The sequence below is a fragment of the Oryzias latipes genome, chromosome 6, assembly GCF_053564925.1.
Source record: "Oryzias latipes strain Hd-rR chromosome 6, Olatipes_Hd-rR_3.1".
Classification (NCBI taxonomy): Eukaryota; Metazoa; Chordata; class Actinopteri; order Beloniformes; family Adrianichthyidae; genus Oryzias; species Oryzias latipes.
This window is the reverse complement of record NC_136242.1, coordinates 9,759,585-9,784,770: the sequence shown is the minus strand read 5'-3', so window position 1 is coordinate 9,784,770 and position 25,186 is coordinate 9,759,585. Positions and strand designations below refer to the sequence as shown.

Here is a 25,186-nt window from a genome sequence, read left to right as displayed (position 1 = left end):
CAAAGGTAGACAAACACATGATAATATAAGGAGAACACTTCACATCATAAACAGTATACATAAAAAAAAATTATCAGCTGCCTTAATAAGTTTAGATGCCGAAAAGGCATTTGATAGAGTCAATTGGGAATTTCTATATTTAACATTGGAGAAATTTGGGTTCAATGAAAAGTCAATTAAGTGTATCAGTGCTCTCTACTACAAACCAACAGGTAGAATCAAAATTAACGGGTCCCTCACAAATAGATTCAGTCTCGGAAGGGGGACTAGACAGGGCTGTTGCCTTAGCCCTGTACTCTTTGCCCTTTATATCGAACCATTAGCCCAAATGGTGAGGCAAGACACAAGGATAACAGGAGTAGACATCGGTGGACAGGAACATATTATAGGCCTGTTCGCGGACGACATTATGATCTATTTATCAGATCCAGTCAAATCATTTGGTAATTTGATGAAGATTTTTGATAGATTTGGTCAAAGCTCAGGATACAAAATAAATATAAATAAAACTCAGACACTCATGTTTAATTGCGTTACATATCAAGGTTTAAAGAAATGGAAGATAAAATGGGATGCCAAATCAATTGAGTACTTGGGGGTGAATATACCTAAAGACCCAGGAAAACTATATCAAAATAACTATGAATGTATAAATATCAATATCAGAAAAGACATAGAAAGATGGTCCACATACACACTAGGATTAAGTGAAAGAATAAATGTTATAAAAATGAATATACTACCACGCCTCCTTTACCTCTTTCTAGCTTTACCAGTAGAGATCCCACAATCCCAATTCCAAAAATGGGATAAACTTACTTCAAGATTTATATGGGAAGGAAAACGACCAAGAATACGATACCACACTTTACAACTACCCATTATAAAGGGGGGAAGAGCCTTACCTAATCTAAAAGAATACTTTAGAGCTGCCCAAATACATCGCTTAGTATACTGGTGTAATACAGAGTATGTTGCCCGATGGAAAGATATAGAACTTTTCACACCCAGATTCCCAATTCAAACATGTATGGGGGAAAACGGGGTCCCAGCCACTGCTAAAGAGCATTTAGATATAAATCCAATAACATTATTTACTCTTGAGAACTGGTATTATGTTATAAAACAATTAAAATTAGGTAAAGAAATCAGATTACTGAAATGGACAGCATATGACGACAAATTTAGACCTGCACAATTTGACCACAGATTTAAACAATGGGCTGAAAAGGGTATTACGGCCATGTGCAAAATAATAAAGAAAGGTGAAATGAGAGAATTTCAGGAACTTAAGGACACATATGGTCTAATAAATCAGGACCTATTCAGATATATGCAAATGCGAGACTACTATGAAAAGCAAATCAAAACAGAGGAACACAAAATACACCCAATAATTAAAACATTTATACAGGCCTACAGTGAAAATATTCCCAAGATTATATCAGTTCTATATAAGCACCTTATGGATTCAAAAATGGGGTCAACTCTATATGTCAAAGCAAAATGGGAAAAAGATTTGAGAGAAAAAATCTCAGAGGAGATGTGGGATGATATGTGGAAAGTTCACCAAACCACAACGCAGTCACTGAAATGGCGAGAATTTGCCTGGAAAAACCAAATAAGATATTTTCTAACACTACAAATCAAGGGCAAACTAATTAAAACTCAGCAACTCTGCTGGAGAACTTGCATGGATGAGGACTCAAATCAGACACATATTTTCTGGGAATGTGAGAAAATAAAGCCCTTCTGGGAAACCATCCACTTTACTATATGTGAAACACTCAGGTATAAGATACCCCGAACCTGTCTTGTGATGTATCTGGGTTACTTAGAGAAAACAGTACATAAATCTGACCAAAACCTAGTAAAAGTTCTTCTTGTGGCAGCAAAGAAAGCCATAACTAAGAACTGGCAGAAGGCTGACGCCCCAACACACAAACAATGGATGTATATTGTGGAAGAAATCCAAACCATGGAGAGACTTACATACAAACTAAGAATGAAGGAAGACAGATTTCTGAAGGACTGGGAAAAATGGTTTATGTACAAAACAAGGAAAGGTTATGACATATTGTTAACTCTGTGATCAGTATTCTGGATAGGAGGATAATTTCAACCTGACAACTCTACGTACCTTCTTGTACTAATTTTTCATTTTTTTGGGGATTTTTGTTCATTATATGCTGTTTCACTGCTTCTTACTTTGTTCTTGTGTTTTAAAAACAATAAAAAGATATTTGCAAAAAAAAAAGTATAAATTTTCCAATTAATGACACCTGTGTCAATATATCTGGACCTCCCTTCAGGATTTCATACCAATTTAAATACTTGGGAGTTACAGTTACCTCAGCAGTAAAAGAACTTTATAACCAAAATTTCGCCAAACTAGTTGAACAAACCACCAGTGACCTTGAGAAATGGTCTCTTCTTCCACTCTCTCTAGCCGGTCCTGTGGGGGTGATTAAAATGACAGTGCTGCCCAAATTTTTGTTTTTGTTTCAATCTATTCCTCTCCACCTAAGCAAATCTTTCTTCAAAAAAGAAGAAAAAAGAGAATACTGGAGTTCATTTGGAATAAGAAAGTCACTAGGATTTGACGTGAGTTTCTACAAAGACCAAAATACTTAGGAGGATTGGGCTTACCAAATTTTCTGCTTTATTATTGGGCTTCTAACCTTAAAATATCTCATTTTGGATCACAGAGAAATTTCCAAACTGGATGGAATCTCACATTTGTTCAATAAACCGAGCCACCTCAATGGTCATAGCACCTTGCAGCACCTGAGGGAGGCCTGGCAGGAAGAGCTCGGAATAAATATTTCAGAAGAGCAACGGGGTCAAGCTTTAGGCTCCACACACACAACCTCAATCTGTGCCAGGCACGGTTTAATTCAGTTTAAGATATTATACAGGCTCCACTGGACCAGACTTAGGCTGAGTACGAGATTCCTAGATGTTGACCCTCTTTGATTACGCTGTGGACAGGCTCCAGCATCTTTGTCTCACATGTTTTAGGGTTGCTCTAAGCTGTCAAACTTTTGGACTGATGTTTCTCTGACACTTTTAAAAATGTTAAACCAGACGGTCAAGTTGGACCCCCTCGTCGGAATTCTGGGAATCACCCGTCCCCAAACTTTAAAAAAGAAATCGGAGCGTAGGGTAATTTAGTTCACATGCTTAGTTGCACGCAGAATCATACTTTTAAATTGGAAGCAAACACAGCCCCCCACACACAACCAGTGGATCAGAAACATTTTGTTTTTTCTAAATTAAGAAAAAATTCGGTACACCCTGCAGGGACGGGAAGGGACATTTTTCCATGTTTGGTCCACCTTTATTAATGAGTTTCCAAAAAAACATTTAAATTTGGTCATTTTTTTCCTATCTTTATTTCTTTTTCTACATTATTCTATTTTTTTTCTTTCCACAATTTGTTATTGTAATCTGTTAGTGTTGTCTATTTTGAAAATTTGTTAAAAACTCAATAAAAAGAAGAAGAAAAAAAAGAAATATTCCAGTCACAGCGGTTTACTCAAGTGTCAGAGCAAGAGAGGTTAGTTTATTCTTTGAATCTAATATTTGTGAAAAAGTTTTAATTGCTCATTTCAGTGATCTATGAACAGCAAATTAAGACTTTTAGTGTTAAAATATAATGAAAATATTGTTAGTAATATAAGCTGGTCTGTCTGGCCTACTTTTATGTTATGACAAACAAGAACATAAATCTGATGCTGACAGATGTGTGGAAATCTGTTGACTGTTATATCTGTCTGTGCCCTATTTTTTATGAAACTCACCTGGATCCACAAATAATTGAAGACCTTAATGTCTGGCCAGTATGAGGTTCCATTTGTATGAGGTTCCATTTGTGCCAAAAATCTGTTTTTGTGTCCACTGTCTATGTCTTTGGTCGTCTCACTTTGTCGTCAGGACTTAGCAACCGTTGCTACTGTCGATAGCTACTGTCGATAGCTACTGTCGATAGCTACTGTCGATAGCTACTGTCGATAGCTACTGTCGATAGCTACTGTCGTTAGCTACTGTCGTTAGCTAGGGTGTTTGCTACTGTCGTTAGCTACGACGTTTCCCCGTGTTTTGTCGTTAGATGTTCTCGTTTTTCAAATTTTGCCAAAGTCGTCAGAAAAGTCCTTTGTAAGGCCGGTAAATTTTTTCCTGTACTACCACGGAACGAAAAAGAAATGTTTATCAAAGCAGACGTCAGGGTTAACCATGACAACACGTTTTTAAGATGAACTTTATTTTGATATTCCCTCAAACGCGTATTGCCAGAAAGGGGGGGGGGGGCATGCATACAACGCTTGAAACGAAAACAAAGTGGCGCATTACCGCCACCACCTGATCTGGAGGCGAACTACTTCTATTTAACGCGGAGAATGACACATAATAAATATGAACATTTTACGAAGACTATTTATGAATGTGCTGTGTTCTGATCATGAAAAACGTGGTTGATTTATTAATAATAAAATTACAAACACATTGGTGTTGATTTAATGTATTTGTTCAGAAATAAACCCTCAAGTCATTAGTCCATGGCAATATTTATTTTTTTTGCCGCTGAACGATTTACGGGGGCCTTGCAAGGAGGCCTTTAAAATATCTTTGATGAGTTACCTTCTCAAATTTTAGTGGGTCGAGTCACTAATTATGAATATAACAGTCGAAAACTGACTGGTTTTTGAGCTTTTCTTTTTAATCTATTTATGTGACCATGAGATGGCGCACTCGGGACCACATAAGGCTCTTATTAGTCCGTCTGATCCTCGTTTATCCATCAGATTTGTAACAACATATTTTATAAAGATCAGTCATTTTTCAAAATAATTTGAAATAATAGTTTCATCACAAGATTAAATTAAAGCCATACTCTAAATAACTTTAAACGGGAACGTGAAACCGTTGTACGCTGTACCCCCCCCCCCCCCCCCTTTCTGGCAGTGCGCGTTTGCAGGATTGTCAATAAAGGTTTTTTTTTTTTTTTTAAAGTGTTTTGTTCCGTGATAATACGGGAAACAATTTATCGACCGTACAAAAGAGTTCTCTGACGACCTTTGCAAAATTTGAAATACAGCAAGATCTAAGGACACGACATGGTGAAAGAACGTAGCAAACGACACTAGCAACGGTTGCTAAGGATCTTCCTGACGACACGTGAAACGACGTAGCAGACGACACTAGCAACGGTTGCTAAGGATCTTCCTGACGACATGGCGAGACGACGTAGCAAACGACACTAGCAACGGTTGCTAAGGATCTTCCTGACGCCGTAGTTAGACGACATGGGATAAGGACAATGACAAAGATAAAGTTTAAGGATAAAGCAAGCATATACATCACAAAGTTAATACAAAGTAATAATCAAAGAATCATGGGCATGCAGAAGATATTGCTTAGTAATACATAGACATGAACCAATGTAAAATGAACTCGTTCAATAGACATAGACAATGAGCCCAAAGCATAGACAGTGGACGCAAAAACACGATCAGTGGACATAGACAATGGACCAAAGACATAACAGTAGACGCAAAAACACATTTTGATATTTTTGGCACAAATGGAACCTCATAGGCCAGAGGTGCACAAATTGCAGGTGTAAACAAAAGCAAGGGCACGTTAAGGACATGAGGGCAGATTTAGATGAGATTTCTTTAAACCTGTTCTGTGACCATTTTTCAGGAAACTTCCACATGACTTTTAAATGAAATTCTTGGACACACTCATTGGACACATCTCTTCTTTGAAGCAGTTTAAGAAAAACGTTTTGGTCATTTTTTGCTCATAATCAATTCTTAAATTCATTAAGACATAGTTGCACATTATAAGTTGAGCAGTATGAGGTTCCATTTGTGCCAAAAATATCAAAATGTGTTTTTGCGTCTACTGTTATGTCTTTGGTCCATTGTCTATGTCTACTGATCGTGTTTTTGCGTCCACTGTCTATGCTTTGGGCTCATTGTCTATGTCTATTGAACGAGTTCATTTTACATTGGTTCATGTCTATGTATTACTAAGCAATATCTTCTGCATGCCCATGATTCTTTGATTATTACTTTGTATTAACTTTGTGATGTATATGCTTGCTTTATCCTTAAACTTTATCTTTGTCATTGTCCTTATCCCATGTCGTCTAACTACGGCGTCAGGAAGATCCTTAGCAACCGTTGCTAGTGTCGTTTGCTACGTCGTCTCACCATGTCGTCAGGAAGATCCTTAGCAACTGTTGCTAGTGTCGTTTGCCAAGTCGTTTCACGTGTCGTCAGGAAGATCCTTAGCAACCGTTGCTAGTGTCGTTTGCTACGTTCTCTCACCATGTCGTGTCCTTAGATCTTGTTGTATTTCAAATTTTGCAAAGGTCGTCAGAGAACTCTTTTGTACGGTCGATAAATTGTTTCCCGTATTATCACGGAACAAAACACTTAAAAAAAAAAAACTTTATTGACAATCCTGCAAACGCGCAATCCCAGAAAGGGGGGGGGGGTGCAGCGTACAACGCTTTCACGTTCCCGTTTAAAGTTATTTAGAGTGTGGCTTTAATTTAATCTTGTGATGAAACTATTATTTCAAATTATTTTGAAAAATGACTGATCTTTATAAAATATGTTGTTACAAATCTGATGGATAAACGAGGATCAGACGGGCTAATAAGAGCCTTATGTGGTCCCGAGTGCGCCATCTCATGGTCACATAAATAGATTAAAAAGAAAAGCTCAAAAACCAGTCAGTTTTCGACTGTTATATTCATAATTAGTGACTCGACCCACTAAAATTTGAGAAGGTAACTCATCAAAGATATTTTAAAGGCCTCCTTGCAAGGCCCCCGTAAATCGTTCAGCGGCAAAAAAATAAATATTGCCATGGACTAATGACTTGAGGGTTTATTTCTGAACAAATACATTAAATCAACACCAATGTGTTTGTAATTTTATTATTAATAAATCAACCACGTTTTTCATGATCAGAACACAGCACATTCATAAATAGTCTTCGTAAAATGTTCATATTTATTATGTGTCATTCTCCGCGTTAAATAGAAGTAGTTCGCCTCCAGATCAGGTGGTGGCGGTAATGCGCCACTTTGTTTTCGTTTCAAGCGTTGTATGCAAGCCCCCCCCCCCCCCCCCCCCCTTCTGGCAATACGCGTTTGAGGGAATATCAAAATAAAGTTCATCTTAAAAACGTGTTGTCATGGTTAACCCTGACGTCTGCTTTGATAAACATTTCTTTTTCGTTCCGTGGTAGTACAGGAAAAAATTTACCGGCCTTACAAAGGACTTTTCTGACGACTTCGGCAAAATTTGAAAAACGAAAACATCTAACGACAAAACACGGGGAAACGTCGTAGCTAACGACAGCAGCAAACACCCTAGCTAACGACAGTAGCTAACGACAATAGCTATCGACAGTAGCTATCGACAGTAGCTATCGACAGTAGCAACGGTTGCTAAGTCCTGACGACAAAGTGAGACGACCAAAGACATAGACAGTGGACACAAAAACAGATTTTTGGCACAAATGGAACCTCATAGAGCAGGTGGTATATTCAGTTCTATGCAGCATTGTTTTTTACACTGTTTAAAACAAAATAAAACATTCTTTACATAAAAGGTTTATAAACACAAACCTGTAATAGATTGCTTACACAGTCATAGCCTGTTCCATCATAATTATAAAACATTTGCTGAAGTCAAAAAGGTCATTTTTATGTCACTAAATAGAATAGAGCAGACCCCATAGAGCCATTTCTGCCTAAAATTAACCAAAATTAATGCTATGAAAACAGGATAATGGTTTGCAAAAATTTGTTTTTTTCTTTTGTTGTTGCACAAATTAAATGTGCACAAATCAAAGAATTTCAAGCACTGTTTCCTTTTATTGTCTTGAGGCAGAACCCGCTGGTCTTCAGAGCCAAGAGCAAAATGTATAAAAAAAATGTTTTTATTTTAGCTTGTAAATGATGTTTGTTTACAGATTGGTGAGTGAATAACTCCAGTCATTTTAATAACTCTTACCCAACCTGTCCCCTCTTTAAAAAAAAAAGGTTAGCAAAAACCTTTTCTGCAGCAGAATTATAATCAGAAAGTAAACGAGCTTGTATCTTTCATGGTCACCTTCTCCATGATGCGTTGTTCATAAATATTGACATTAATTAGGTTTTGAAGCACCAAAAGTGGGTTTGTATTAGGTACACAGTGAATCTAAATCACCATAAAGCTTGTTTATGTCAGGTGTTTTTCCAAACACGTCTGCCTTTTCAGCTTCTGGGTGACTTGGCTCACCTGATCCAGGTAGTCAGCCATGATAAGGACACGGTCACCTAAAAAAAAAAAGCAAGTGGGCTTTGAGAATTGGAGTTGATTACCATATTTTCCGGACTATAAGACTTTTGTCACGACCTTCGACCCTGCGGCTTATTCAATGGTGCGGTTAATTTATGCTTTTATTTAACGGCCGCCAGGAGCGCTCCGGCGGTCTCGGAGGGGATGCTGCCTGCATAGTTTTATGTCAAGCAACAAGTGTGAATGCTTTGACACACACACAAGTAGCCAAACAGCATGAACCTGACTTCAGCTCTTAGACACTTAAGTCAAAGTGCAATAAAAGAAACACCCATGCTCAGCCGCATCCCACAATCCTTTGGTGCCATTAGACCCAACGTGCATGTTTCTGCCACTACAATATGACGCAGCTTTCAAGTTAAGAGCAATCGTTAAAAGCAGTGTGAAAAAAATCCACCATCACCAACGGGTTTGGAAAAGCCTGTCTGCTACGTGCCAGAAGTTTCCTTCACTGTTGTGGAAGGAAACTTCTGGCGCACACGCTGCGCACGCTTTTAAGTCACTGCTGCTCTCTTTTACTGGTATGTTTTTTCATCCAGCCCTTTTATTTCCACATTGCGGCCATGTTACTGTCGTGTCACAGGCGAAAAGAGGGGAGAGCTGCTCTCGCGTCCCGCTGCAGATCCCTGCTCTTTCTTAAACACGCACACGGTTTCAGCACACATACATCATCAATCTACAACACAGTGTGGCAAACGGGGGGTTAGCCCCACCTTAAACCCCTAAGACTCATGGGAAGTGGGGAAACTGAGTGTGAATTTTCTCACCATGACTGAGGGAGCTGTGAGCTGAAGTCAGTTCCATGCTGTTTGGCAGATGTGGGTGTGTTCAAATAAATAGGCTAAACTACTGGTCTCCCAACTTCTCCCTCTCTGAGACTAATGAGGTCTCTTAGTATTCAGGGCAAGGTAATCAGTGACGCACCAGTTGAAACCACAATATGCGGCTTGTATACAAATAAGGCTTGTGTATGAAAAAAATGGTGTATCTTCATTAAATCAGGAGGGTACGGCTTGTAATCAAGTGTGCTCTATAGCCTGGAAATTACGGTACCCAAAGCCGTAGATGAAAATTTCATCACATATGTTCAATATTGTCCTTCCTTAGCTAAAAACCGTACTTTATCTTCTCTAAATTACGTTGCACTCATCCGCCAAAGCCAGAACAAACACCAATCAGGGTTTCAACGATCCTGATTACTTTTATACATGATTAGTAAAATCTTGTAAAAAAAAAAAAAAAAAAAAAAAGAATCCCTTATATCCACTTTCAATCTGTTTTTTCCCTCCTTACAACCTTTGCAAATAGAGCTGCTTCTCAGGGTGGGTATGATGTCAGAAGTTTTTGTCCCATTTTCACCCTCCTGGCACCAGCCTAAGTGTTCCTTGATTTTGTCAGGAATTCACACAACACCCACTTGCATATTCTTGCATACCATGCAGAGTTTCGTAGCTCCCTGAGGCCAACAACCTCCCCCAGAAAGAAAATGCTGTCTTCCAGATGACAATAGCCTAACAGGGGCTGAAAGTTCTGACTCTAGATTCCGATGAAACTGTTTGTCCACAGCTTTCACTGTGACATGTACGTGTGAGGTCTGATGGATCCGAGCTATGTCAAAGAAGAGGAAGCTGCACTTATGCAAGGCTCTTTATACAGTGATATTTCTTAAACTGTCTTTCTTTTAGCCGGACAGCGTGTTCCTGTTGCTGCAATATTGTAACACGGACTGGCATTCTCATAGGAGGATTAGTCAGTGTGTGAACATGTGTGGGCAATAGTGACTGAGTGTATCAATGTGATTATAAACTGTTCTTTAGCTTATCTCATGTATATTTTTATCTGAAAAATCCACATCTAGACATAAACAGTATGCCCCTAAGCTATGTTCAAATCACCCTTGGCAACGCATGTTCAAGCGGCCACTTCCAATAAAAAACGCATGTAAATGCACATTTTGGGCTTCTGCGTTTAAAGCAGTCATGTGTAGCTACTCCAGTTTCTACGACTGTTGTGGGCTCTATGTACAAAATATGTGGCAGTTGAACGTATGTTGCGAGTTAAACCAAGTTTAAGACTAATCCAGGAGTCGGATTTGGTAATGACATATGGATGGAGCCCCTTCTTGCCCTGCTGTCCTCCAGTTCTTTTTTTAAAATTTATTTTTAGCTTTTCTTTGTGTCTTTTTCTATTTTTTCCTTTTCCCTATTTTTGTCAGTTTCTTTTCTCATTTACAGTCAGGACCATAAATATTTGGACAGACACACATTCTTTCTAATTTTGTTTCTGTACATTACCACAGGGAATTTTAAATAAAACAATTCGGATGCCATTGAAGTGCAGACTTTCAGCTTTTATTCCATGAGTTGAACAAAAAGATTGCATAAAAATGTGGAAAAACTAAAGCATTCTATAAACACAATCCCTTCATTTCATGGGCTCGTAAGTAATTGGACAATTGACATCCATGCTATTGCATGGGCAGGTGTGGGCAATTCCCTTGTTATGTCATTATGAGTGAAGCAGATAAAAGGCCTGGAGTTGATTAGAGGACTCGTGCTTGCATTTTGAAGATTTTGCTGTGAACAGACAACATGCTGTCAAAGGAGCTCTCCATGCAGGTGAAAGGAGCCATCATTAAGGTGAGAAAACAGGAAAAAAAAACAAAAAACATGTGAGAAATTGCTACAGAGTGGCAAAATCAACAGTGTGGTACATCCTGAGAAAGAAAGAAAGAAAGCACTGGTGAACTCAGCAACGCAAAAAGACCTGGACGTTCACGGAGGACAACAGTGGTGGATGATCGCAGAATCATTTCCATGGTGAAGAGAAACCCGTTCACAACAGCCAACCAAGTGAACAACACTCTCCAGGAGGTAGGCGGATCAATATCCAAGTCTACCATAAAAAGAAGACTGCATGAAAGTAGATACAGAGGGTACACTGCAAGATGCAAGCCACTCATAAGCCTCAAGAATAGGAAGGCTGGATTGGACTTTGCCAAAAAGCATCTAAAAAGGCCATCACAGTTCTGGAAAAACATTCTTTGGACAGATGAAACCAAAATCAACCTCTACCAGAATGATGGCAAGAGAAAAGTATGGAGAAGGCGTGGAGAAGCTCCTGATCCACAGCACACTACATTATCAGTAAAACACGGTGGAGGCAGTGTGATGGTCTGGGCATGCATGGCTGCTAGTGGCACTGGGACACTAGTGTTTATTGATGACACGACACAGGACAGAAGCAGCCCAATGAAATTTGAGGTGTTCAGAGACATACTGTCTGCGCAGATCCAGGTGAATGCAGCCAAACTGATTGGGCGGCGTTTCATAATACAGATGGACAACGACCCAAAACATACAGCCAAAGCAACTCAGGAGTTTATTAAAGCAAAGAAGTGGAATATTCTTGAATGTCCAAGTCAGTCACCTGATCTTAACCCCTTTGAGCATTTCACTTGTTGAAGACTAAACTTCAGACAGAAAGGCCCACAAACAAACAGCAACTGAAAGCCGCTGCAGTAAAGGCCTGGCAGAACATTCAGAAGGAGAAAACCCAGCATCTGGTGATGTCCATGAGTTCAAGACTTCAGGCTGTCATTGCCAACAAAGGCTTTTCAACCCAATATTAGTAATGACCATTTTGTTTTCAGTTCTTTCATTTGTCCAATTACTTACGAGCCCATGAAATGAATGGATTGTGTTTAAAAAATGCTTTAGTTTTTCACATTTTTATGCAATCTTTATGTTCAACCCATGGAATAAAAGCTGGAAGTCTGCACTTCAATGGCATCTGAGTTGTTTTATTTAAAATTCACTGTGGTGATGTACAGAAACAAAATTAGAAAGTGTCTCTGTCAAAATATTTATGGTCCTCACTGTATAACTTTATCGCTTTCTTTGAGCAATAATTAGACAGATGAATGCAAAGTTCAAATATGGATAAAACATGGAGTATTTTCATTGTAAAAAAAGCTTCTTTTTAACAAGTGTAGAAATTGTGTTTGTGTGTGTTAACTTGTACTGGCAGTGCAGACTCTTCCTGGAAGCACGTCACAATGTGATGAGAACCTGATTGTTTTCATGAGTGGGGAGGGGCTGGTGCTCAGAGCACAGGTTTTTAGAGGAATACTCAGAAATGCGTGAATGGATCAAAACACTATACCGCTTTGCTGTTGCTTATAGTAAGGAATAAACATTATAATACACTTAAGAACTCAAAAAAGTTGATTTTGCAAGATATAGGCCCTTTAAAAATCAACAGTCCTTTTTGAAAAAAAATTTTTTTCTTTCCAAACTACACTTTTCGGTTAATAAAATCTAAAATGAATCTGGCAACACATAACCCACGGTGACATCAGTAAAGCAAGCACTTGAATGCCCCTGCCTCTTTCTTTTAAGATATAAAAATTTCTTTTTTTATATCCGAATCTTATCAATTACATCACTGTGACAACATTCAGCTGATATAGGTTATAGCCTTTTGCATAAATGAATTGTTTTGACTGTCTTAATATGGACTTTTTAAAAGCTGAAGAGAGCAGAGAAAAGAGGATATGTCAGAAAAGCCAGTTTCTGACAAAGTTTCTGAACATTTTTGTTCTCTCTTGAAGTTTAGAAAAAGTAAGATATATTAATATTGACCTTTGATTACTTGTACATTTTTCCAGCTTTGAAAAGTTAAGGAAAGTACGAAAAGAAATGTGGGTTTTTTTTTCTTGGCAAGTGCAAAAACATTCTCCCATTGGCGCCTAAAAATGGCATGAGACACATTCTTGGTTGTCCAGTTTCAATGTTGTTGAAGCTTTGAAGGAGAAAAACTTTTCTGACTTCCTAAGCATTTATTTCTATCCGCCCTCTTTAATTCCATCGTGTCAGGATTGATGTGACTGACACAGATTTGCAAGCCATGATGCCATGACGGAGCTTTTTTTTTTCCACAGACAGCCCAGAGCCTTTGTGGGAAGGGGTGGAGCCTTTTTCTATTTCTCATTTCCTGTGCCACAGGAAGCACATTCCTGAGTTGCTGGCAATCAGACAGCATTAAAAAGCACAGTCCTTAGCAGCCGGCTGGTTTCCAGGAATCTGTCAGATTAATTCTGTAATAGAGCTGTCTGAGGATTTAGTTTTGTTTGTGTGTGTGAGAGTGAAGGAAAAAGATGGATCAACATCTTCTTTTCTCATATATAAAAGGCATGTTTAGATCCTCATTTTCAGGTTTCTTCGTGGAGTTTCACTCTATTAATCAGATAAAGATTTATTTCTGTTATTAGATCATCCTGAGCTGGTATCAGCAGATCAGAACAACAAAAGTCTTTCACCAGGCTGCCTGTCTCTGTCCACATGGCTTCTGTTTAAAGCAGCTGAGTAAATCTGCAGGTCCCTCATCTGTTACTCTGGTTACCTGACCATGTTTGTGTTTGACTCCTGTAGGACAAAGGAAAAGAAAAAGCTTTAAAGGCAAACGGTGCCCAGGATGAGGAGGATGCACAAAACCTGGAGATTGCTGCCTTTTGTAAAGATGTGGCAACGTAAGATTCCTGCTGTTGCCATGACAGCCAAAGTGTTACTGATAGTGACTGCTATTTAATCTGTTTACATTCAGTGCATGTGGAAAGACTTTCATTAACGCTTGTTTTCTGAGTTAAGCTTTCGTTGCATGCTGCATACATCACTACTAATGTCTCATAGGTATTGTTTGGCACATATTAACCAAAAATTCCTCTTTTATTTATCATTTGACATCAGTTTTAGTGAACTGCAGAAGTGTCTAAAGACTGACTTATTTTCATAGTTACTTTATTTTAAACACAACTAAGTAGACAGACCTGGAGTACATAAGCAGTCTTGAGTATTTTCTTTACAACTGATGGACTGGGCTGAACACACAAGTCTGTCCATCACTTCTTCAAGTGATGTGTCTTTAGAAATGTGTTCAACAAATACAACAGAATTTTATTTGTCATTTCTGCATCACTGATGCAGCTGTACTCTACAAATCTTATCAACTCGCTAAAAAGACATGCAAGACTCTTTATGGATTTGATTGTATCTTAGACTCTTGCATGTTAACACAATAAGTGCATTTTCTTGTAATGTGTTGTCTGCTTTCTACCTCTACATCACTGCAAAATTGTAAGGTTTGTGTGACTTTTAGAATGCATCAACGTGGTATTTCTTGAGAGGGTTTTCTTCTTCCTTGACCTTTACCCATCCTGACTTTTGTGTAAAATGAAGCGTCTGTGTTTCTGGCTGACATTTGCTTTGTGCATTTTAATTTTTACGTGCCATCAAAGCTGAATAATTTTAAAATGGTCTTTTGTTTCGTCTTCTAGCTTGCGCTCCAAATTCCCTAATGACGACATTTCCACAAACCCGGGCTTCGTCCTTAGCCCGGTTATCGCTCAGAGGGGCGACGGGGGCGACAACAGTAACTCTGTCAAAGTTTCCATCGAAATTTCTGGATCTCGGGAGCCGGTAACCTTCACCTGTGATGGTAAGCACCCACCATGGATGAAAGACTGGTAACCTTAATTGTTGTTAAAGCAATTTAACTAAATATATGGATCTCAGCATTTGAGGCATTTTACTTCTAGTTTATACTGATGTAAATCTAACTTAATGTCAATGAATGAATGCTGCAATCTTTGCAAATCTACATTAAAAATTCAATTTTTAAGAATGTGTTTGTTTATGAAATCCGCAGCAGAGACTGGAGCCTCATAGTGAGTTCTGCTTCAATATATATATATATATATATATATATATATATATATATATATATATATATATTGAAGCATCAATATATATATATATATTGACCGTTTCCCTGTTCATCTTTATTTACCGTTGCAAAATAATTTGGAGCTTACTTTCTTAAATTTTTATTGCCTTAAAGTGTAATCATGCCAAAATTACCCAGTGACATTTCTGTAAATGTCTGCAATGATGAATCATTTGTAGACGTGTCACAAAATGTGCAGTTTTAGTTGCTCTTAAAATTTCTGCATTTTTTTTTAAACCAACCAAATAATTGGACTTGAGGATTTTTACAGTTTGGTTGGAACAACACTTCCTCACCACGTCACCCCCAACCCTGAACGTACTCCAGGCTCCCTGTTCCTTTCAGAATTCTCTTCGAAATACTTTCAGGTCCCTTTACCACCTCTTACCTCCATATTTGTCTGTCCTCCTCCGTATTTTTATCTCCACCTGCTCTCAAAGATCTTCATCCTCCTGTGTCTCTGACCAACTCAGCAACTCAGTAAGCTGAGCTTTCTTCTTGTTCTGTCTTCACCTCTGGAAGTCACTTCTATCAGACATCCTTAACATTCATCCATGTCCTGTCTTTGAATCAAATCTCTGTCTCAGAATCAAATCATCTGTTCGGAAGAGCTTCTTCCTTAATACTGTAATTCTTTTATCAATTTGTCTCAATCATTCCTCATGTTTTTCTAAATTTAACTGTCTGTACAGACAGTTGTGAAAGACCAGAAGTTTCATCCGATGAAGCAACAGATACAAATTTCAATTAAACTTTCAGAACACAAAAAAACTGCCTACATTTAAAATAAAAAGGAGAATTTTATGGAAATGTTTCTAGTTGTATTCAAGATTTTATCTGCAGCTCAGACATCTTGAAGATTGCTTATTTTTTAAACCTTTTAAAGATGGAGTCAGGAGTCCATTAGGGAGCTTCTTTCAGTAGATCAATGGATAATGTTAACAAAGAAATATTTAAACAAGTCAGAGAAAACCTCATAGCTACAAAGCTGCAATCTTTTTTTGCCTTTCCATTTTTAAATAAATGCTAACTAAGGTTGTACATTATTGAAAAAAAATCAAACTTGAATAAGCTAAAGTTACATGTGGTAGTGTTTTATTTTTGTATGGGTCACATACTAAAATAACTAACAGGGTCGGTTAGTTACCTTACAGTGTTGGTAATATTATGAATGTGAAGAGTAGACAAAAAGTATATATATAATTAAACATGGAGGAGTTACCATCATTGTTTGGATTGGTTCTAATGTTAGGATTAAAAACTGCATCCAGAATTTTTAAGCAGTTCTTCACTCACCAGTTGGAAAGCTGTTTGGTTGGTGGAGTTTAGGTAATATGACTTGAAGCACACAAAACAGTTTTGTTTTAGCCGAGATGTTTTTACAGCCTGTTCAGTCTGTTTTTTGAACTTCTGATAAACGGGAACAGTTCTGCTTGTTGAGTCAGACTGTTGACCTTTAAATGACTTGGCTGTCCATCTTTTTGGTCATTTATAAGTTAATGATTTGTAAGAAACAGTTTGACTAATTGTCTTCCCTTTCCTCCCATGTGTTTATGTACGTGTTTGCTTCTCCCTCTGTCTCTAAATGACTGTGTGACTATTGGACTTGCCAAATAAATCTTTATTTGCTTCTTGAGGAATTGCAGTCATCCTTTCCACATTGTTAAAATAGTTGCCTTGTTGATTTAACAAGTGCTGAGAGAGAGATCTTCTCATACGTAGCTTTTCTCAAGCTCTTTAAAGGCCCATTCTGATCATCTTTTGAGCTGTTTTAAATGTGTTCCCAGTGGTCTTCCAATTATGATTATACCGTTTTTAGCCAAGATAAAAAAACCTGTGTAGTTTTTTTGGACATAGTTTCTGTAGAGCGGCAGGAGTTCATTTGAAATTCACCTGAGTTGTGGTTGCATCAGAATGGGACGGCACGGGAAGCTTGTGGCCCGCCCAACGTACTTTTTACGTCTCAAATACGATCATTTGCAATCGACATTTTTTCACCTGCTCCTGATTCACAATGATTTGAATAAGGAAATAATCAGAAATGCATTTTTAAGCTTAATTTGCTTTATAAATGTCTTCATCATCAGAAAAATGCCACAAGAACATGTTAAAAACACCCAAAACTCAATTTTCCTCAGAATGGTTCTTCAATCCTGCAACTGTTGATTTTGAACTTTATCGAATATTATTTTAACATCACACATGATCCTGTACATATGATGTTATTAGCTATTTGCTAACACATTTTTTGCGGCATTTTGCTCATCCTGTGAGGGAAACGATTAAGTAATTAACTTAATAACTTTTGCTTTCTTTTCACTCGTTAGTTCCTAAATGGCCTTGTCTTTGCTGTGAAAAAACATGGATAAGGTGTGGTCAGTCTGATCACTTGGTTTGGAAACACCCATGTTTCACCTGTATCACATGTTCTATGCTGGCAGCACCACTATCGCCACAAAAACATCCAGCTCTGATCCAGGCTGCAGAAAAAGACTCACCATTCCTCTGCAGGGTGGTGGTCTGTTATTCCTGGAGGCAGGAGTGGTCTTGCTCTGTGACTGAAGTAACTTGAGCAGAGGATCTCGGGCCAAAGTTGAGAAGTTTCTTTGAGCAAAATAATCTTTATCTGCTTTTGTGTTTGTGAGTCTGAGTTTGTGTATTTGAAGAGTGGTTCCTGTAAGCTCTGAAGCGTTGGAAAAGCAGCAGGAATCTGCTGTGTGTCAGGTTACTTTCTGCATCCGACCAAGCTTGGCTGGACACATTGGTTAACTGAGCACATGCAAACGCATTAGGAGCTTTAACCCTCCATTCCTCAAGGACAATGAGAACACACAACTGAGATTCCTCTGATTTGAGAGGAATTCTGACTATAATGACATCCAAGTTTCACACATTTTCAGTGTTTTGAGAAAAACACTAAACCTGTTCATGTTGATGGAACATGAGAAAATTATCTATCTATATTTCATCATAACTGATACTAGGATAAGTCAACTATGATTTAGAAATTCTGGGTTTGGCATCTTCTTTGGTTCCCGTGGAAGATTACAGAAATATTCAGATGTTGCTGCAGACAAAGTTTGTTTTATGGAGCAAAAGGTTTTGCTGAAGTTTCAAGTTTTCAAATTCTTTTCTTTTCTCTGTTCTCCACCACCAACCCCCAATCACTTTGCCTCCATCCGATCTGTTGTGGTTGTCCAGTGAGTTCTCCAGTGGAGCTCCTGATAAGCCAGACTCTCTGCTGGGTCCATGATGACCTGAACCAAGTGGACTTCTCCAGTTATTTGCTCAAAGTCTGTGGTCGGGAGGAAGTGCTGCAGAAGTGAGTATTTTCAAAACACGGGCATGTTATAAACCTCCAGAAACATATTTTCCCACGAGCTTTAACATGCTTCATGTGTTTTCTTATGTCCTTTTCTCTCTACTCCATCTTAATTTGTCACTCTTGTTTTGGCACACACTCCCAATGTCTTGGTAAATGTTATTCTTTCCTGCCCCACCCCTTAATCTCCAGCACTAATGCTAATCTAGGATGCATGGGAATGATGCCCCTCTTTCCATTACAGGTCAGACTGTCAGGAAAGGGGCTTAAGATGGCAGGTGCACTTAAACAGCAGGATAAATGTTAACATAAGTGAACATTTTTTATATACTGCTTTAAAGATCCACTCAGATAATCGTTACATGTATTGTAAAAGTGTTTCCAGTGGTCTTTATTATTATTTTTATTTATTTAGTTATGATTATGCCATTTTTAGCCAAAATCAAAAAACCTGTGTTGTTTTCCAGAACATAGTTTCTGCAGAGAAGCAGTAGTTCATTAGAACATCACCTGGTGTAGAGCAACCCCTCCTTGTTGCTGAGAGCTCTCTGTTTACATGCTCTCCCTTCAGCTTACAGCCCCTCAAACTCCAAACCTATCATTAACGGTGAAAAAAGATTTGCAATCAATATAAGAGCTATCCAGCCGTACAGTTTAGACCCAGATTCCAGCTCATACATGGATCTGTTTGTCTGGAAGTGGATGCATCAGAACAGGGAGCGGAGTAGGGATCTTGTGCCACTTGCCTGCCACTGTAGCTATTACAACATAAGTAAGATCTTTTTCTGATGACATTTTTTCATCCGCTTCTGATTCGCAACGATTTGAATAAAAATGCACTCAGAAAAATGCCACAAGAACATGTTAATGACACCAAAAACACAATCTTTATCGGAGTGGGTCTTTTTAAGTTCAGTTAGGAAGCTACACAAAGGAGGCAGATTAATTCTATCCTGGTTGTGTGTTGCTGTCAAATAAAATGTAATCAAAGGCAAATCTATGTAACTGGAAAATCTGAGGAGACCTGCTTTGTTTATGTAGGAGCATCTAATGATTGATCATTTTCTGCCATGCTGTGGGATATTTTTGACCGTTGTCCCTCTGTGCCACAGCAAACACAGCCTTGGCAGCCATGAGTATGTCCAGAACTGCAGGAAGTGGGAGAATGAGATCACATTGCAACTGCTTTCTCACTCCACAATGAGGAGGGACTTGGCACGCACTGTAAGTCACTTTATCAACTTAGGGCATAATCTCCTGATGGTGGCATCTAGACAACACTCTGACTTGTTATCCACATTTTCTCCATTGAAACATTGAAAAAAATATTTTCGGTACAATTACAATCATGTTTTTGCCTTACTTCAGCTCATGTGTTTGATGGTCAAATCTATGTTCTTCCTTAGTCTGACGATGACAGCTCCCGAATAGATTTAGAGAAACACCTGGGGCAGGTAGAGAGGCCTTTCAAGGAGAATGTCACCAGGTATGACCATTCCTGGTATCAATATAGCTTTATTTGGAAAATGTGGCTCCAGATCTACACTCTGTATTGCTTTGATTTTGTGTTTTGTTTTTTTTGGTTTCTTATTATTTCACATTGTCTGACTTTCACCCACAATAAGTTAGCATAACTTTGTTTTTATTTCAGACAAGGGCTTGCTGACTATTTGGAAGGATATCACAATCAAGTTAACAGCTGTTTGCAAAATGAGGTACATGTAGTTCCTGTGAAGATCTTAAAGTGCAAAAGAAGGATGAATATGTTTATCTTATCTTCCTGGCTATGATAAAAATAATTTAATAAAGACAAGAGGCCAATTTCTCACAACAGCTAGGGACTTTTCTTCCTCCTGATGCAGTGTGAATATCTGAAATCTGAAATGAAAATCTAAATAGCTCAGCAAAAATTAAGAAAACACGCTTTCAAAACACTTTTCTGGATTTGTCAATGATCATAAAGGTGGTTGTACAAGAAAACTGCTCTGAATGTGAGCTGTTGGTTTAATTTCCTCTGAGGTCTGGACCACTGATTGTGATCTTTTTGACTAACTTTGAACATAAACTGTTGTCAGTCTAAGCGGTGACTGGTCTGCTTTTTCTCGCTTTGTGCAGAATACTCAGTTTAAGACAGTGGACAGGGTGGTGCAGACTGTGAAGAACCTCTGCTGTGCTTTAGACGAGGTGGAGACTCGAGCTATTACAGAGGCAGTCAAAAGACTACGCCATTCTGCCAACCTGGCCCAGTCAAGCTCACCAAAGGTGAGACAAGGGCATTTACCAACACTTTTATCATCGGGATAAAAAATGTCATCATTATAAAGCCATTGTGTTGTTTTTTAGTTGGGGACCACATCCTCTGGTCAGTCATCCAATGGTGAGTCCTGTTCTGTTTATGCTTAAAGCTTCTACTCATTTTGCTTTTTTTTTTTAAATTGCATTTGCATGTCCTGTACCTCATCTCTCGTTTTCTGATCTCCCTGAACTCACACTGATGCATACCTGACCCCAACAGGTGTCTCCGGCCCTGTGGAGGAGAGCATGGCCATGCTAACAAAGGCCGTCTGTGACCTTGCCAAGCTGTACCTGCGCTCCTTTTGTCACCCGTCGCCTTCTTTCACCTCCCCTCCTCTGCCCCAGGTTGTAGAAGGAGGGGACGCCACAGAGGGGAGGGGTGTCAAAGAAGCTTCTGGAACAACAGATCATCTGCAGTTCACTCTGTTTGCCATGCACGGCATCCCAGGCACATGGGTCAGCAGGTAACCCATCACCTTGTTTATTAAACCCCAAAAATTCAAAAAAAATTCTTCCTGTTAAAACTTCTGTTTTTTTAGAGGAAATACATGAAAGCACAATTATTGATACAATTTTTGTTTGTTTTCTGTTCAAACAAATTATGTAGAAAATATTAGCCTTTAAAATTACAGTTTTAATTGGCTTCTTAGTTTCGCTTTGTGTCTGTAGAGGATGAAGGGAGCACATACAGACTAATGTTGCAAGCTGTTTATGCACTCTGAAGTTTCCTCCTCAGTGAAAGCCTCTGGTTATTATCTGGACAGTCTGAAAAATGCTGTTGACACGTTGGAAAGTATGAACGAAATTTGACCTCAAAAGCTCCAGTCAGAGTGTCACGTTCTTATTTCTCCTGAATTTCCTGAATTCTCTCACACTCACAGATGGAATATTGTTCTAGTAAATTCAGCGGTACGGTTTCAGTTATTATATTGATATGGATGATCTTTAAGAAAATACACAAGTCAGGAGCATGGGTGTTTATTTAAACTTTATAAAAGAGATTTTAGAAGGCATTCCTAGGATGCTGCAGAGCTATAGTGTTGGTTTTCTAGGTGTGCTGACTCACCTGGTACCCTCATTTTCTTGGATTAGACACCTCTGGTATTGCTCTCCGTGTCTCTTCTTTTTCCATGCGGGCTTTAGTTTCACCCAGACTTTATCTCCTGTTTGTGTTTGGAAAAGAGCCAAGCCTGAATTTCCATCCTCATGTAGTCATGTGTCACCAACTAGGATCGATTTAGGAGTCTTGTCCAGGGTTAAAAACCTTCAAACTTCACAAAAATGGAACACACGGTTTGCATCTTTATTCACTTTCTTAGATTTACAACATCTTCATTTTAAAAAGGGCTAGAATGAGTTACAATTAAAGCCACCTACAAAGGATTCTGGGCAGATGCTCCTTTTAAACTGTGTTTTTGTGACATTTTTGGCTTTGAAGCCTTCTATGGTAATTTTCTGGTTGGCAGAAAACAGACAGAGGCCTTCGTCAGAATAACTCCCTTTGAGCAGGCCTGTTGACTCTGGCACAGCCAGCTCTGGCAGTTATTTTAGGATGCCAACAAATATTGTATCAGCATTCAAAAACAGACATAAAAGTGTTGAGTTGCACACTGCGCAGTGCCACAGAGACAGATTTTGTAGCTCAGATGAGTAGCAAACCACGTCTTTTGTGTTGTGGTTTTACTATAATGCTGATTTATTAAAGTCTGAGTGTTTGGCATTGTTGTGGCTCATGTGTCATCCATCTGTGGCCTCTGTCGGTGCCAGGTTTCATGCCGGAGCTGCCAAAACAGATGGCACTCAGCAGTGGCTGCTTGTTCTTATAGCCATGAGTTTATCATCATAGTAAATACAATTTATTGTTATAGTAGTACAAGAAGAAAACTGCTAGCTTATGGAGGTTTCTTTGCCTCACATCTGCAATTAGGTAATTCTAAAGGGTACGTAAAAAGCTATGCGAACATACTTTCTTTATGAGGCATTTAGAAATGTTTCCAATGCTGCATATCATTAATGAATATTGATTTGTAACCTAGTTGGACCACTACTACAATCATTTCTTTTCTGTTGTCACCAAGTGTACCTGTCTGGTAGCCATGAAGCCTGACACCCATGAAGAACACGGGGCAGGAGGCTCCGCCTTTATTTATACAGACACGTAACTTGCACAAAATAGTTCCCAAACAAAACTTGTAGTGATATACATCGAAATCTAACAGTGCACGTTCATGTTTGGTGTTACAGAGTGAAGGAGAACAGTAATAAACACACAAACACAAAATCCTACGGTGGGCGGCCATGTCACGCACTCAAGAAAGCACGCAGCTTGTGATGGCAATGAATACAATGGAAATCAATTATTAGAACGTGTTAAATTTGTCGTATTTCCCCGCGAGACGGAAACTTCTGTTGTAGAATGAGGATGTGTGTGTGTTTCTGAAACCGCGTGTGTGTGTAAGAAGAAGGAGTGCGTGTAGCGTAGAGGGCGTGAGAGGCGCGGCGCAGGGAATGAATGAGAACACTAATAAAAGGTTTCCCCCAGAAGCCCTTGAAGTCTGAACATAGGACTAGCAAAAAAAGTCAATTATCAGCAAAGATGAATGTGTTTAATGTAGAACTTTAGCAGAACTTTAATGCAGAACTTTAGCAGATTACTACGGGCTTCACAGAGAAAGTGGGTGTGTGTGTTTTAGCCATGGGGCAGTGCTGGCAGCAGAATTTTTTCCTGCAAGGGGGTGTTCTCACTTATCTATGACCCACTTGTTTTTGTGGAGGGTCTGGTGCTCAGAGCACAGGTTTTTAGAGGAAAACTCAGAAATGCGTGAACAGATCAAAATATGGCTTTGAGGTTTCTTTTTATGGGGAATGAATGTTATAATACACTTAAAAGCTCAAAGAAAAGATTAAGCATGGGATAGGCCATTTAATGCATGACCTTTGAGCAAACATTTGCACCTTGCACTAACTTTGCAGCTGCACTGCTATTTTCACATGGTAGGTGTTGGCTCATGTGAGTTTTCTTTAAATCTATGCAGAGGTTTGTAAAAGACTCCGTCCCCTCCCACAGACACTGGGAGCAGTTTATAGTTGACTTGATAAAAATATTAAAGCCTCATTTTAAAACTTGGTGATGCAGCCTTTTTTTTTTTTTTTTTTAGCTCTCTTTACAGTAATTCGGGTGATCACATTTTTAGACAAAATACATAGAAAGTGACTTTTGTTTTTTGTTTTTTATGATATATTTATATCATTTTATATTTTAAACATGGAATTATTTCTATACAATTTACTTGCTTTTATGTCTAATGTAATCTACAGTTTCTGTTGTCAGTCCAAGACAAAAACACTCTGAACCAGTGTTTGTTTTGTTGTTTCAGCTATGAGAAATACTTCCTGATGTGTTCCCTTACCCACAATGGAAAAAACCTGTTCAAACCAGTCCAGTCCAAGAAAGTGGGCACGTACAAAAGCTTCTTCTACCACATCAAATGGGATGAATTGTAAGTCCTGTCCTTGCCCCTTTGTTTATTTCTTGTCTTTTTTTCATGGGTCTACACTATAGCTAAACGGGAAAATTGGTGGTAGTAAAAGCAGGCTGAGAGTGCGTATAAATGAAACGATGCAAGCAACATTTATCGTCCAAATTTCTCAGTGGTTTTACTCCTAAAGTGCCGAATTAAACAGAATTCTTCTGTATGATTTCAATGTCTTCTCCTTTAACAGGCAAAAAAAGTACTTGTTGGTAATTTTTTTAAAGTCCCAAAAATTTTGAATATTGAATAGTTCAAGTGCTTCTCCATAGAATAGAAAGTCATTAAAAAGTGGATTTACTTGAAACATTTATTTATATTTTATAAAGAAGACGCTAAATAAACATTTTCACACTTTAACCCTAACAAAAATCCCGCGGAACACCAGCATCCAAAAAAAAAAGAAGCAGAAATTCATGGTCTGTATTGATCGACAGCCCCCCCCCCCCCCCCCCCCCCCCCCCGCACGCAATCTCACGTGGATTTTTGTGATAATTGTGGCAGAAAAAGCAGGAAGTTGCGGCTGTTTTTTTTTCTAAGAGATGAACCACCAGCTAAAGACGAGCTCTAGCTGGTATTTCTGTTAGAACTGAGCGACTTTATCAGCAGAATTAAGAACAAGGAAGTGAAGACTTTAACCACTTCTGATTGGTCAGACTGATGACATGTGATTAAGCCTTCAAGAATGATTGGCGGAGACAGTTAAAGGGGCGGGACTTTTCTTTACACAGTTATAGCTGCAGCTAAATCGCGGTACCGTGATTCTTATCAAAATGTCTTTAATAGAATTAAATAAACACAAAGAAAAAGTAATTTTAAGATCTTTTATATTCCTAACTACTCAGTGTTTTATCAGGGCCTGTTTGGATGAACACAGAGCTGAAATCCTG

At 38.6% G+C, this 25,186-nt stretch overlaps 1 protein-coding gene across 1 annotated transcript in view; it reads left to right on the top strand.

Moving 5' to 3' along the window:
* Nucleotides 1-25,186, top strand: part of pik3c2a (phosphatidylinositol-4-phosphate 3-kinase, catalytic subunit type 2 alpha) — a 58,759-nt gene that overhangs the window by 18,665 nt on the left and 14,908 nt on the right. Inside the window, exons 3-12 of the mRNA XM_011475791.4 lie at nt 13,799-13,896; nt 14,701-14,861; nt 18,351-18,471; nt 19,584-19,695; nt 19,878-19,957; nt 20,123-20,186; nt 20,587-20,733; nt 20,815-20,848; nt 20,987-21,230; nt 24,144-24,266. Coding sequence (XP_011474093.1) covers nt 13,799-13,896; nt 14,701-14,861; nt 18,351-18,471; nt 19,584-19,695; nt 19,878-19,957; nt 20,123-20,186; nt 20,587-20,733; nt 20,815-20,848; nt 20,987-21,230; nt 24,144-24,266 — 1,184 coding nt within the window. The remainder of the gene's footprint in view (nt 1-13,798; nt 13,897-14,700; nt 14,862-18,350; nt 18,472-19,583; nt 19,696-19,877; nt 19,958-20,122; nt 20,187-20,586; nt 20,734-20,814; nt 20,849-20,986; nt 21,231-24,143; nt 24,267-25,186) is intronic.